The sequence below is a fragment of the Schistosoma mansoni genome, chromosome 1 (genome assembly GCF_000237925.1).
Source record: "Schistosoma mansoni strain Puerto Rico chromosome 1, complete genome".
Classification (NCBI taxonomy): Eukaryota; Metazoa; Platyhelminthes; class Trematoda; order Strigeidida; family Schistosomatidae; genus Schistosoma; species Schistosoma mansoni.
In genome coordinates, this window is record NC_031495.1 from 13506838 (window position 1) to 13519362 (window position 12525).

Here is a 12525-nt window from a genome sequence, read left to right on the forward strand (position 1 = left end):
ATGTCATCAACTATGCTTCTGGCTTCTAGGCGTTTAACGCCGCTTTTGAGAACATCACAAAACTTCCCTTTATTACGGTACTATTTAAAAACGGATACTGGTGCGACTCAGAATACTTCCGGAAGAAAAATCAAGAAACTGATGGTTGCTAATCGAGGTGGATTTTTATTATATAAATTTTTAACTACTTTAGTTTTGGAACTATCCGTAATAATTGCTTGATCCTGTCAATATGTTTTGGTAGTATCCATAAATACGTGTATTGTTAATTAACTGTGAAAGGTCATCATTAATTTGTAGACTTTTTGGATCACCATATATAGTAGTTTTCAGTGGTTGGGCTTGTTTATTGATACACCGACGGCATGCCTCTACCGAGTTTCACAAAATATATGCGGTGCTTGTAAACCTGTTTAAAGCGCTCTTTGCTTAGCTTTTTTTAAACGAGTAGTAATTATCAGTTATATCTAGATTATCTGATTGTAGAGGTTCTCTGTCTACATTTGTCCGAAAATCGGAATGAGATTGTACTACAAGAGATGTTTTTACACCCTGTCCAGTTCTGTCGTGCAATGATATTCGTATAACAGACTCACTGACACTCAATTGTTAATAATTCACCCTTATTTCCTTTACTCTCTTTATTTTCCTGTCTTTACCTTCTCACTAACTGTTAGCAAAGCTAATATAACAGTTCTTATGGATTTTCGGCTTTCAACTCATGTTTGAGGTCTGTGGTTAGATGAATCCTTTCAGAAGCCTTTTGAATACCATCATAAATATTTCACCAGAAGCTTCGACGAGTGGCTGCAATATTCAGAAATGCAGTTTGTTGGCAACAGCTAGTTTGGGAGGCTTTGTTTGTCATTTTTTCTAAAACTATTGAGTCCTATCCTTATTTAATTTCAAATCTACCTGAAATTTTAAAAAATATACAAAGCCGGAAATTTCGGCGCGAAGAGACATCTGTCGATTGTAATTATCTGAATATTTGTGTTATACTAGTCGCTTGTAGATTGCACATGAACTACTTGTGGAAACACAACTTGTCACTGCTAATCTATACTGTTTTGAAGGCTTAATTTATTAACCACAAAGTACTCTTAATGAGTGTTTTGAGCTATCCAGTAGTTTCTCTGAAGCAGTTTGTCGTGAAGCATTTATGTGTTTGTTTATGAACCTTGTATCTTCCGACTAAATGATTCTAAGCAGTTAGACGTGAAGCTGTAGACTCAGGCCTCATATTATTTGGCAGTCGTCAAGGCCCTAATGGCCTAACTCCGGAAATCTTTGGAGATGACATTCCAGTTCTGGCAGTTAAGTTGATTAAGGTATTAGCTGAAATCTGGGAACTGGACGTAATTCCATCTGACTTATCCTAATCGTTGGTAATCCTGGTTCATAAGGATGGGCAAATATTTTCTGATTATGACTACAGAGAAATCAGTTTGACTAATACAGTCTATAAAACATTATCTTGAATAGTCATCCAACGTCTAACCTTAACTCGCAAAGAGCGAAGCTGGAGAAACAGACTGATGTCAGACCTGAGTGTGGTTGTGTTGACCAAATATTCACTCTTTATCAGGTCTCAGCACTCGCACACTTATTTAAGTCCAATTATAGTGGTATATCTCGACTTCGAAGTAGCATTCAAATCTGTTAACTGGGAGGTTTTGTGGCATTGTTTACTTGTGAAAGGCGTACCAAAGAGGTACATAAAACCTGTGAAGGCTCTCTACTCAGGTACTGTTGGTCAATCCAGAGCTTACGGCAAGTTTTTACCAGAACTATCAACTTCAAGTTGTATTCGTTTGGGGTTGTTCACTGATTGCCTTTTTATTTGATTTCGGCATAGATATCTGTCTAAAAAGATAACTTTTTATCTAACTTTTCACTTTGTCTCTTTTAAGGAAATTCACTTGGCGACTTATAATACATAGATTAGAGTTTTATTTGATGGAAACGAATAGATGCAGAGTCTTCTAACTGCCTTGAACAACAATGGTAGCATGTTTAGAATGTGTTTCTCTCCTTCCAAGTGAAACTTTTACTTGATGACTGGTCTTCGTCAACGCTTGGACCAATGATAAAAAGTGCAATGATTAGGCGCGTCGACTACTCCACTTATATTGAAAGTCTAGTTAGCCCTGATGGGTTGGTGTCTGACAGAATCTCAACACGGATTCAGGAATCCCAGTTGATATTTGCCAACTTACGTTACTTGTAGCATAGGCGAGGTATTTGTATGCCAATAAAAGGGCGTGTATACTACATAGTAGTCCCTTATGTTCTCCTTTATGATCGTGAAATATTGCCTATGAAAGTAGAAAACATGCTTAGGTTGTAGACTTTTGATCATATGTGTCTTTAAAGTATTTCTCGCGTTCTGTGGAACGACCAAGTGAGAAATGTTACGGTTAAGTACAAGGTACTCAGGAAAAGTAGCAAATCAACTGATGAAGATATGAATCTTCAGCAACTGAAGTGGTTGGAATATGTGTTATTACGCACAGCCACCGCCTACCTCAATGGTAAATGTTGTCTGATGTCAAAGTAGGCTAGGGACAATCTTGGATCATGAATACCAAACCATGGCACTAATCCAAGAATTCATTGACTGTTCTTCTCAGCCATAATGGTAGATGTAGACTCTGAGTGATATTGCTTAGAACTGCCTAAAATTGAGTAGATTCTCTCGCTTTTTGTCTTACTCTCGATTTTGAATTCTAGTATTCTTTCACACATATCTTTTCACTCTATCTCTTCAAACCATATTCCCAATGTTTAATCTTTCTTATTAACGTTACTAATACATAACTTCGGTCTTTTTTGTCACTCATCTTTTTACCTTAATCTTATCTTGCTAATGTGGCGTGGTGACTGGTGCCAATACACATCTGTGTTGGTCTGTACGTTGATAATATCTGTATGTCCGATGACGTGGATTTATTTCCTACCGTGTATTCCAAATATGCACTATTTTTAAAAATGAAATGCATTTTCCTCACAAAGTTTCATTTTTGATACATCTTATTTTTAAGAAAATCAGTATGTATGGAAGTATGGAAGATCTAGAGCATATGACGTGAACTGAATTCAAATCACTCCTCAGTGTTTGTTGCTTTTCTTTTATTAAAAAGGGACCAAAATGTAGTAATAGGGATCTGAGGAAATGGATGGCTCAGCATTTGAAACATGTGCATTTTGTCCATTCAATCTCAGATTCTAACTACTTCATCTACTGAGAGCTTAAACATCCATATAGTATAATTACTGCCTTACACAAAGGGCATAGTTCAGTTCTAAGTACAAAACCTGCAACGTGGTAAATGAGTCACACTAACTATTCAACACAATTGCAAAATGGTACGAGGTGAAAAGTTAGTGAAAAATAATCACTTATTCATTAGTCATAGAGATAAGAAATCAGAGAACATGAACAACCATTGGGGATAATCATTTTCAGTCCCATTTTTTTTATTCGATTATTATTTTTTAACATTTCTAAATAACTGACTGTTCACTTTGGAATTTACGACCAGTTATCAGAGATTGTTTATAAATTAGATCATCTGATATCTAATATTTTTCCTTTGTTTTAATTGGTAGCATAAGATAGTAAGAAATGGTATTTACACATTTTATCTGTAGCAATAACAATCCTAGTTTTATCATTGCCAGTGTGAAATAACATGCACATTTTGTCATTTTCTCCCCTCACTTTATTCTATTCAATGAGTCTAATTTTCACTCTAACCTCTTTTTTATTTTAAAGGTGAAATTGCAATTCGTATTTTCCGTGCATGCACTGAAATGAATATTCGAACAGTGGCTATTTATAGTGAACAAGATAAAATGCAAATGCATCGTCAAAAAGCTGATGAATCATACTTGATTGGGAAAAGTTTACCACCGGTGGCTGCTTATCTTAATATCCCAGAAATTATACAACTAGCTCTAGTATGTTCAACAACTATTTAATACATATGTATGCATTTTTATTTTATCCTATTAGGATTTTATTATTCGAAGAGGGAATTTCCGAGTATTAAGACGTAAGAAAAGAATGCTGGTCGACGGATGAACACTGCTATAACATGATGTGATCGTGTTATGGGTGCTCACGAGATTAAATCTTCGATACAAGCGCCTGAATGATTTTAAATAAAAAAAGGCCGGGATAGTGTTTTTTCTATATTAAAAAGATATAGTTGTGTACTAATATCAACCCCAAAAATAGCGTAAGCTATGTTGTAAGCTATTGAAGAAAATCAGTTCGTGATATTTTCATTCTCCGTTCAATAAAGACCTAACTCTTAGGCCTAATTCTTGTCGTCTTATCGAATTCGCAATTGTTTTATTCCAAGAATTACGATGATTATAAAACGGTTACATTTCAGACAACCATCGGTATATGAATCAGTGTATGATAACTAACTGTCATTAGTGTCCTATCTTTCTCACACTAAACTCTGTCATCTTAATGATCTTGACCACAAGATCACATATTCGAACCCTACTTCTACTTTGTTTTGAGTAGACGAACATTATCGCCATCCCTCGTATAACGTTTTTGAAACTATAGTCAAGTACATGAAATTCTACTTGCTTACCCAGTTACATTACTTGATTTCCTAATTAATTTTTCCAAATTCCATAATTATTCTTGTAAACCTTCAGAGAAGACTACTAGGATGTATAAGTTGTATACTATTTTGAGCTTGATAAGAGATTTTTTATCGCTTAACGGTTTTGTAAAATGAATCATAAAAATATCTAATGTAAAATAGTAGTCAAATAAAACTATTCAAGGAATGAAACTAAATAGCTCTGAAGATTATGTAATATCGATAGATATCAGATTACTATTTTATTTGCATATTGATCATAGTTTTTTATTTCTATACTTGCTTTCATGCAGTTTACTCTGATATGCATCAACTAACCTTATTTTGGAAATCTTCAATCCATCCATCGATAATTAGTTCTTAGACATTTTATATTTTAATTGAAGATTATTGTTGAATTGACCTTTTATATTAAATTGCTAATGGTTTTTTATTTCCCGTTGTTGAAATTCAACACTTCAATTGATCAGTCTTTGCCATCATATCTTCAGCGAATACCCTCGATATAATACTTTGTCAAAAGTTTTAGCATGTGTGGATTGTAGTTAGAAGTAACATCTAGGACGTGTGTTTCGTCTTGTTCAGTAATTGACGTCTGATTTTATCCAACATCCTAGTGTTAATATTTACCCTGACAATCGAACCCAGTACCTATCGTTTCAGTTCCTGATGCACTACCCAGTATATGATGCGAGTTCAAATGTGAATATTAACACCAGGATTTAGGTTAATTCATCTGATGAACCGTGAATGAGACAAAACGCACTTTATAGATTCCAATCCTAGCCGAAATCCAAATATAACACAAAAGTTGTGAGTTAGCTAAGGTGTGAATGAATGAAAGCTCATGGTCATGAAGTAATTCTAGATGGTATGACTGAAAATCTGCCAGTATCGACAATGCATTCATTTCTCTAGATCTTGAATATATTTTTGTTCTAAAGTTTTCCCCTTTCACTTTCATTCATACCATTCAAAACATTGAACATGAACTTAGTTTCCTACTATTATAACAATAATAACAATAATGGTCATAATGGTCTGTTTAATTTATAACCTAGTATACAACTATGCACGTGTGTTTGTTGAATTACATCCTACTAGCAGGTTATTATTGAAACATTCTCCCTATATATTTATATAAAGTTAGGTCATTATTGTGCATACTTACAACGATAATTTGTGTTTATTTTGCAAGAAAAATGGTTATTTCAACCTTCATCAACGCATTTGTTATCTATCTCTCATATGTTTACAAATAGAATTCTTCACAGCATACATGTTTATTCCTTTGTTCATTTCAATTAATCATTACAAGTAACATCATACGTGCGTATATAGCTGTTGCGTTTTTTCTCTATTCCTACAATTTGACTGTCGTTATACCTATCTTTTAGCTTTTCAACAAAACACACAATCATTCTGTTTCTTTTTTTGTGTCTTATTACGACAACCATAGAGACATGATGTAGAAGCTATTCATCCTGGTTATGGATTTCTTAGTGAACGATCGGAATTCGCACAAGCTTGTGCTGATGCTGGTATTATATTTATTGGACCGCCGGCTAACGTTGTAAAACGTATGGGTGATAAAGTTGAAGCTCGACAGGCTGCTATTAATGCAAATGTTTCAGTAAGCATATTTACAAATATGTAAATGTTATTTTGAAAAATATTCTGTATGATGTTGCAATAATTCATCGTTTGCTGCGAACCATGTTTAGTGCAATAGAAATAGTCTATAGAGAAGAGTTTACTTGAACAAATATTGTATATTCTATTAGAATCGATTTCTCTGACCTGGGTAATTCAGTCGTGAAGCTTCCATTTCCTTTTCTGGACGATTTCATCCATAATTCTATGTGAAGTTTGCATTTCTGACATTACCTAGAAAGACGGTGAAAGCATTGCAAATAAATCATCTCCAGCTGAAAGAACAATTAATACTTCACCAAAACCATCCTCTTAAGCTACAGATATTCTTCACCAATCATCATAACACTGTAGTTGCTTAACAGTTTAATTGATACGAAATTAAAGAAAAGGAGAAATGTAAAACTGATTGAAAATTGAATTGAAATTTCATTTTTAGCCTAAATTTAACATAAGGATACAATAGCCAAATTAACAAATTCATTACTTGTAAATAAAGAGAACAAAAAATGTCAAGGAAGACAAATAAACACTCGTGTTGATAAGTTACTGTTACTGTTCTCCCCATCCAAATGTAAATTGTTACTCCAGGACTGGCCTGCGTCAACACCTGAACTAAGGATAGGGAGTGAAGTAGTCGAACACATCGACAACTTCACTTATCTTGGAAGTCTGATCAGCCCTAATGGGTTGGTGTCTGACTAAATCTCAGCACGGATTCAGAAAGCTCGTTTGGCTTTTGCCAACTTACGTCACCTATGGCGAAGACGAGATATCCGTCTATCAATTAAGGGACGAGTATACTGCGCAGCAGTTCGTTCTGTTCTACTTTACGGCTGCGAAACATGGCCATTAAGAGTAGAAGATACTCGTAGGTTACTAGTATTTGACCACAGATGCCTTAGAAATATTGCTCGCATCTGCTGGAATAACCGGGTAAGTAATAGTGAGGTTAGACGCAGGGTATTAGGGAATGATGGTAAATCAGTTGATGAGGTTGTAAATCTTCATCGACTGAGATGGTTGGGCCACGTGTTACGTATGCCTGAACATCGATTACCACGACGCGTAATGTTGACTAGTGTAGGGGATGGTTGGAAGAGAGTTAGGGGCGGCCAAACCAAAACATGGCATCAGTGCTTGAAGTCACTAACTTCTAGTCTGAGCCATGTTGGTAGATGCAGACTACCTGGTTGGGGTCCTCGTGACTATCGTAACCAATGGTTGGAGACTGAGTGACATGGCTCAGAATCGATCACAATGGCGTAGGTGTATACACTCTTTATCTTCCCTTAAACCTTGAGATTAAAATTGCTTCATAACTTTTTTCCTTCCTATACTATATCCTTATATACAACCTTTCTTTATATACTACCACCACTAAATTAATTACTTCTATGAATTTGGTGTTCATCTTGTGCTAACGAGGTATGGCAACTTGGACCGATGCATATATGTGCCTGGTCCTACGTTGTCGCTGGCTGACTGATTGACTGACTGTTACTGTTCCTATAAACACACAGTGCAATTAGGCAGTCACATTGAAAATCATTGGTTAAAGATAGTAATTAAGTATTTTTCCTGAATTTGAACCAAGATTTCTGTAGAAAACTTTCTTACTGTTCAAAATATTTGGACGTTTACTTTTTCAAATTATTAATTATCAGGGGGTTGTTTGTGGAGATTTTTAGTAATTTTTTATATATAGTTTAAATCATGAGTTAATTGGAGCTAGACCACTATGGAAAACCTGGAAGCACTAGATGTCCGTTTCGTCGTATTGTGGGACTCCTCAGCAGTGCGCATCCACGATTATCAATTTCATATATAATTTCTTACATAAATGCCCTTATTCTGTTCAGAGTAGCGCGAATAATGTAAGATTATAGCATGCAAAAATGAGTATTAGGAATATTCAGATAGGACTGTATTTGGCTGAACAGGAAGTAAATATTTCCATAGTCGTATAATAAGTTTCCAATAAATAGTCTTCATCACTAATTGAAATTATTTGAGGTGGGGATTAAAAAGAACAACTATTTTGTTATCATTAAGGACCTGTCAATAGTGCCCGATCACGAAGCTTACATGAGATTGAGCCAATGACCCTTAGGTTTCACAGTGAACATAATTCCTTTAAGGCAATGGACCCAAATCCTATCGATCTATATTTTCAGCTTTATTTTCTAGTTTTAAATCACAAGCTCATCTTAGTTAAATTACCAGTAGAAACCAGGAAGCCCTGGAAGACCGTCTCATCTTAGTATGGGACTCTCCAACAGGGAGGGTCCACGACCCCACACCCAGAATCCAAACCTAGTACCTTTTATCTTGCACTTAAACTCTTAACCTCTAGACTACTGAGTCAGCATCCAACGGTGTTAATGTCCGAATTCAACCAATCCGCGGTCATGAATGGACACTTCTGGGGGAGTCCCATACTAGAACGAAACGGTTGTTCAGTGCCTTCGGGTTTTCATCAGTGGTCTATCTAAAATCAGCTTGTGATTGAAACTGAAAATACTACAAACTCCACAAATTCCTAATACTTTCAACTTTAGTCAGTTTATAATCTAGCACAATTACCAACTGGTATGGTCGATAAATTCCTGTATCATTAGGAGCTTCTCGGATCTCATAGAATACGTCCTCTTCCTAGAACTTCAACGAATTTATCTTAAGACCAACCATTCGTTAGTACATAATTTCAGCGCAGTATATCTAAAGGTATCGTGCTCACCGTAATGAGTTAAAGATCCCAGGATTAATCTCGTGTGTAGTCGTTAATGTGCACTGTTAATGATAAGTTTGAAACTAATATTCTACATTATCAGTAAGCGTTCGAGGTATCTCTTTGATAACATTTAGGACTGAATTTTGACTATTCTCTGTTTACATATGCATATTGTGTGCGGTTCGCCTCGATATACAACTTTTCTAATATGATTTATCAGTATCAACACTGAGATACGGATACATCCAACCAGCAAGTCCCAAATAGGGCAAAACACCCAGCCTAGCTTCCACTGCTAGCCACAATCCACCTATTCTAAATATCATTTGATAGTCAGTTGCCCAGAATTTGATTTTCATCATTTCATTTTCATTTCATTTCATTTCATTTTCATATATATATATAGTTAAATATTTGACTGACGTTTAACTAACTTGTTGTGAGGAATTCAATCTTCCAATCATTACTTGCTACAATCTAAATCACAACAAACTTAAAATACAATGTAAACGTTTTCTCAATACTAGAAGCAGGAAAGAAACTAACAATGATGATTAGATCCACACTATTTAATCCTAACATTATTTACTTTATTGTCCATTTCAACAAAAATGTTCAATTTTCAACCGTTTTTGTTCTTACTATCGACTTTTTATAATAATTTCTAATCAGGTTGTTCCTGGCAGTCCTGGACCGATTACTTCTTCTGAAGAAGCCATGGAATTCTGTAAACAGTATGGATTACCAGTTATACTCAAAGCGGCTTATGGTGGCGGTGGTCGTGGTATGCGTGTAGTTCGGAAACTTGAAGTACGTTTTTGTATAGATGTAGACATATATGTTAGTTGTTGTTAAGTTCTCAACTTGTACTTTTACCTATTATTATGCTTGGTAACGTATTCTATTTCATTGTGATTATTGACTCAAATAGCCTAAAAGAAAAGGTTTTATTTGACCCCAAGGATAAACCAAAATGATCTATAAATATACTACTTTTTTGTGATTTATTTACAGTCAAATTTATATTAATTGAATTCGTTGGTATTTAACATTAATTAGTCAATAACTTATTGTATGAACTCACAATATCATACAATTAAGCATCTATAACCAACAGATACATAATTGACCAAGTCATCTAATTTCTCTTTCACAAAATGCGACTACATGTCACAGACAATCAATTTAACATGTTAATCACACTTTAATCAATTAAGTCACTGATCACCGTATTATTTTTACTTCTATCTTCTGGTGTTTATTGGGAGCTATACTTTATCAGATTCTTCGCAAATCATGATAAGATTTGAGAGGGATCAATATTTATTGCAATAAATCCGAACTACAGAGATACAGCAATAAAACAATTAGTTTTTTTTTAAAAGATACATCTCTATTCGTCCACCAGTGCTCATTAGTTGAAAATAGGATAAATCTGGGTTTCAAGTTGAGCCTAATTAGACTATTCAGTAGTCAGGACTCTATCCTGTTAAAAATTGTAATTATCGATATAGTGTCATTTATTAACAACTGGATAGTCAAATTCATATGCGATACGCTTATTTCTGCAGGAGTCGACAATTGTCACCTGTTAACCAAGAGAGAGAGAGAGAGAAAGAAAGAAAGAAAGAAAGAAGAGCATGCGTGGTAATATTGTGTATCCTTATCAATTTATAACTGAAAATTGCACTCTACTTGTATAGATGTAGGTCAACTAGACGTGTGAGATCATCTTTTCGTTTTTCAATGTTCAGTAACTGTGCCGTATCCAGAACTTTTTGGATATATTTATTTTCATTTAGTGGATTAGTGCCGCGTATAGAATATCATTTTTGCTGGTGATTTAATTTCAAGAATTCAATGTAAACTACGAAGTCGTCGGTGTAATACATCCTAACATGGTTTATGAAAACAAAAATACAGTGGAAGTTGGGTCTTGAGATGAAATGTCCAATGAAAATTGCACTCTTATGTACAACACTCACATACTAACTGAACGGCGAAATCCCCGGAACTATTGGATACTGCCCACTTATCGAACATTGAAAAGTGGATGGATAACTTCAGACCAATCACACTTAAAAAATAAATTGACTCATTCACCTTGTATTTAGGTATGAGCCATACTCTAAGTGTAAAGACTAATAATATTACCCGATTATCCAAACTGAAGTAGGTGGAGCATGGTTCGAACCCAGTACTAAGTAGCAGATAGTTGGACTCCTTAATCACTAGCCCACCTATTTATAATAATCTCATCTAACATAATACTCTTAGGAGAACTTTAAGGATTTTCATGTTTAACAAGTGTGTCTTTTGAGTAGATGTAGCTTGAAACGTACAAACATTTTAAGGTTTCAAAAGTTTAAAATATTTTACTTCAAGTTTGAACTTTACGTAGTTGTAATCCAGTTAACAGTGACCAATACGTTTTAGGGATCAAGTTACATAGAAAGTCAAATGACAACCTAATTCATGATTCAAACAACTGAGAGTGGATTATATCATACGTGTGTTATGAAATAGGTTTCGATGATTTTATAAACAGATTTTCAATTGTTAGAATGAAAAAAGGAATGCCGATCGATAAATGACATGCAATTATATGAAGTGGTCAGAAATGATGGATGCGTACGAGACTGAATTATTGAAGTAAGCCATCAATCAAACTAATCTCAAAAGACAATACAGTTGCCCAGTACAACAGATGTTTTTTCCTGATAAAATATTAACAGAAATATACGCATGATTATATGTCATGGGCGATTGGAGAAAATCAATTTTGTAGACCACTCACTATCCAACCAATTAAGACCCTAACCATTATATCAGTGTATAGCAGTCTGATTTAAGGTTGACAATTTAATTTACTATAACCAAAATTGTTTATTTTAAATACTTGTAATCTTTTGTGTTTGTTTACATGAAGATACAATCACTCTGTAAATAATGTCTTTATTCGCAATTAATTGATCATCGACTAGTGAGCAGTGCCATCGTTGTTTAGTCGATTAAGTACTGAACGAATCCTCTCGATCAAGTTGCAGCGTGGTCATCAGTGTAAATAACTAGATATCGCTTACACTATCTAACATTTTGACATCATAGTGCATGTGATGTCGAATTACTTAGACTAGTGACCACATTTCAAATTTGTCGGTAGAATTTAATCTGTACTCAATGACAAATCTTTTGTAGGTATCTCGGTCCTATTGAATATCAATTAGGACCTGAATAACTCAATGTTAACAACTCAGTCTGTAAAACTGGGTGCGATGGATTTGAACCCTACAGAAACTATCAGTTCTCTTGAGATTGCAGATACATCTTGATGACAAGTCCCGACTACCACGAAAGCTAAGTAGAGTAGGGTTTCTTTCCAGCTATTTCCAACTACCTAAGAAAATAACTTTATTTATACCGTATACAAATGTATGTATTTATAATACTATCCAGATATTCAAAGTGAGGTAATAATTTGTCTCAATTGCGAAATCCCATCTTCAT

General features: G+C 34.7%; 1 protein-coding gene across 1 annotated transcript in view; it reads left to right on the plus strand.

Moving 5' to 3' along the window:
• Window positions 1-12525, plus strand: part of Smp_141360 (putative pyruvate carboxylase) — a gene marked incomplete at its 5' end in the record, with an annotated part of 53014 nt that continues 40489 nt past the window's right edge. Inside the window, 4 exons of the mRNA XM_018793321.1 lie at window positions 1-157; window positions 3779-3963; window positions 6091-6264; window positions 9691-9828. Of these exons, the coding sequence (XP_018647845.1) occupies window positions 1-157; window positions 3779-3963; window positions 6091-6264; window positions 9691-9828 (654 nt within the window). The remainder of the gene's footprint in view (window positions 158-3778; window positions 3964-6090; window positions 6265-9690; window positions 9829-12525) is intronic.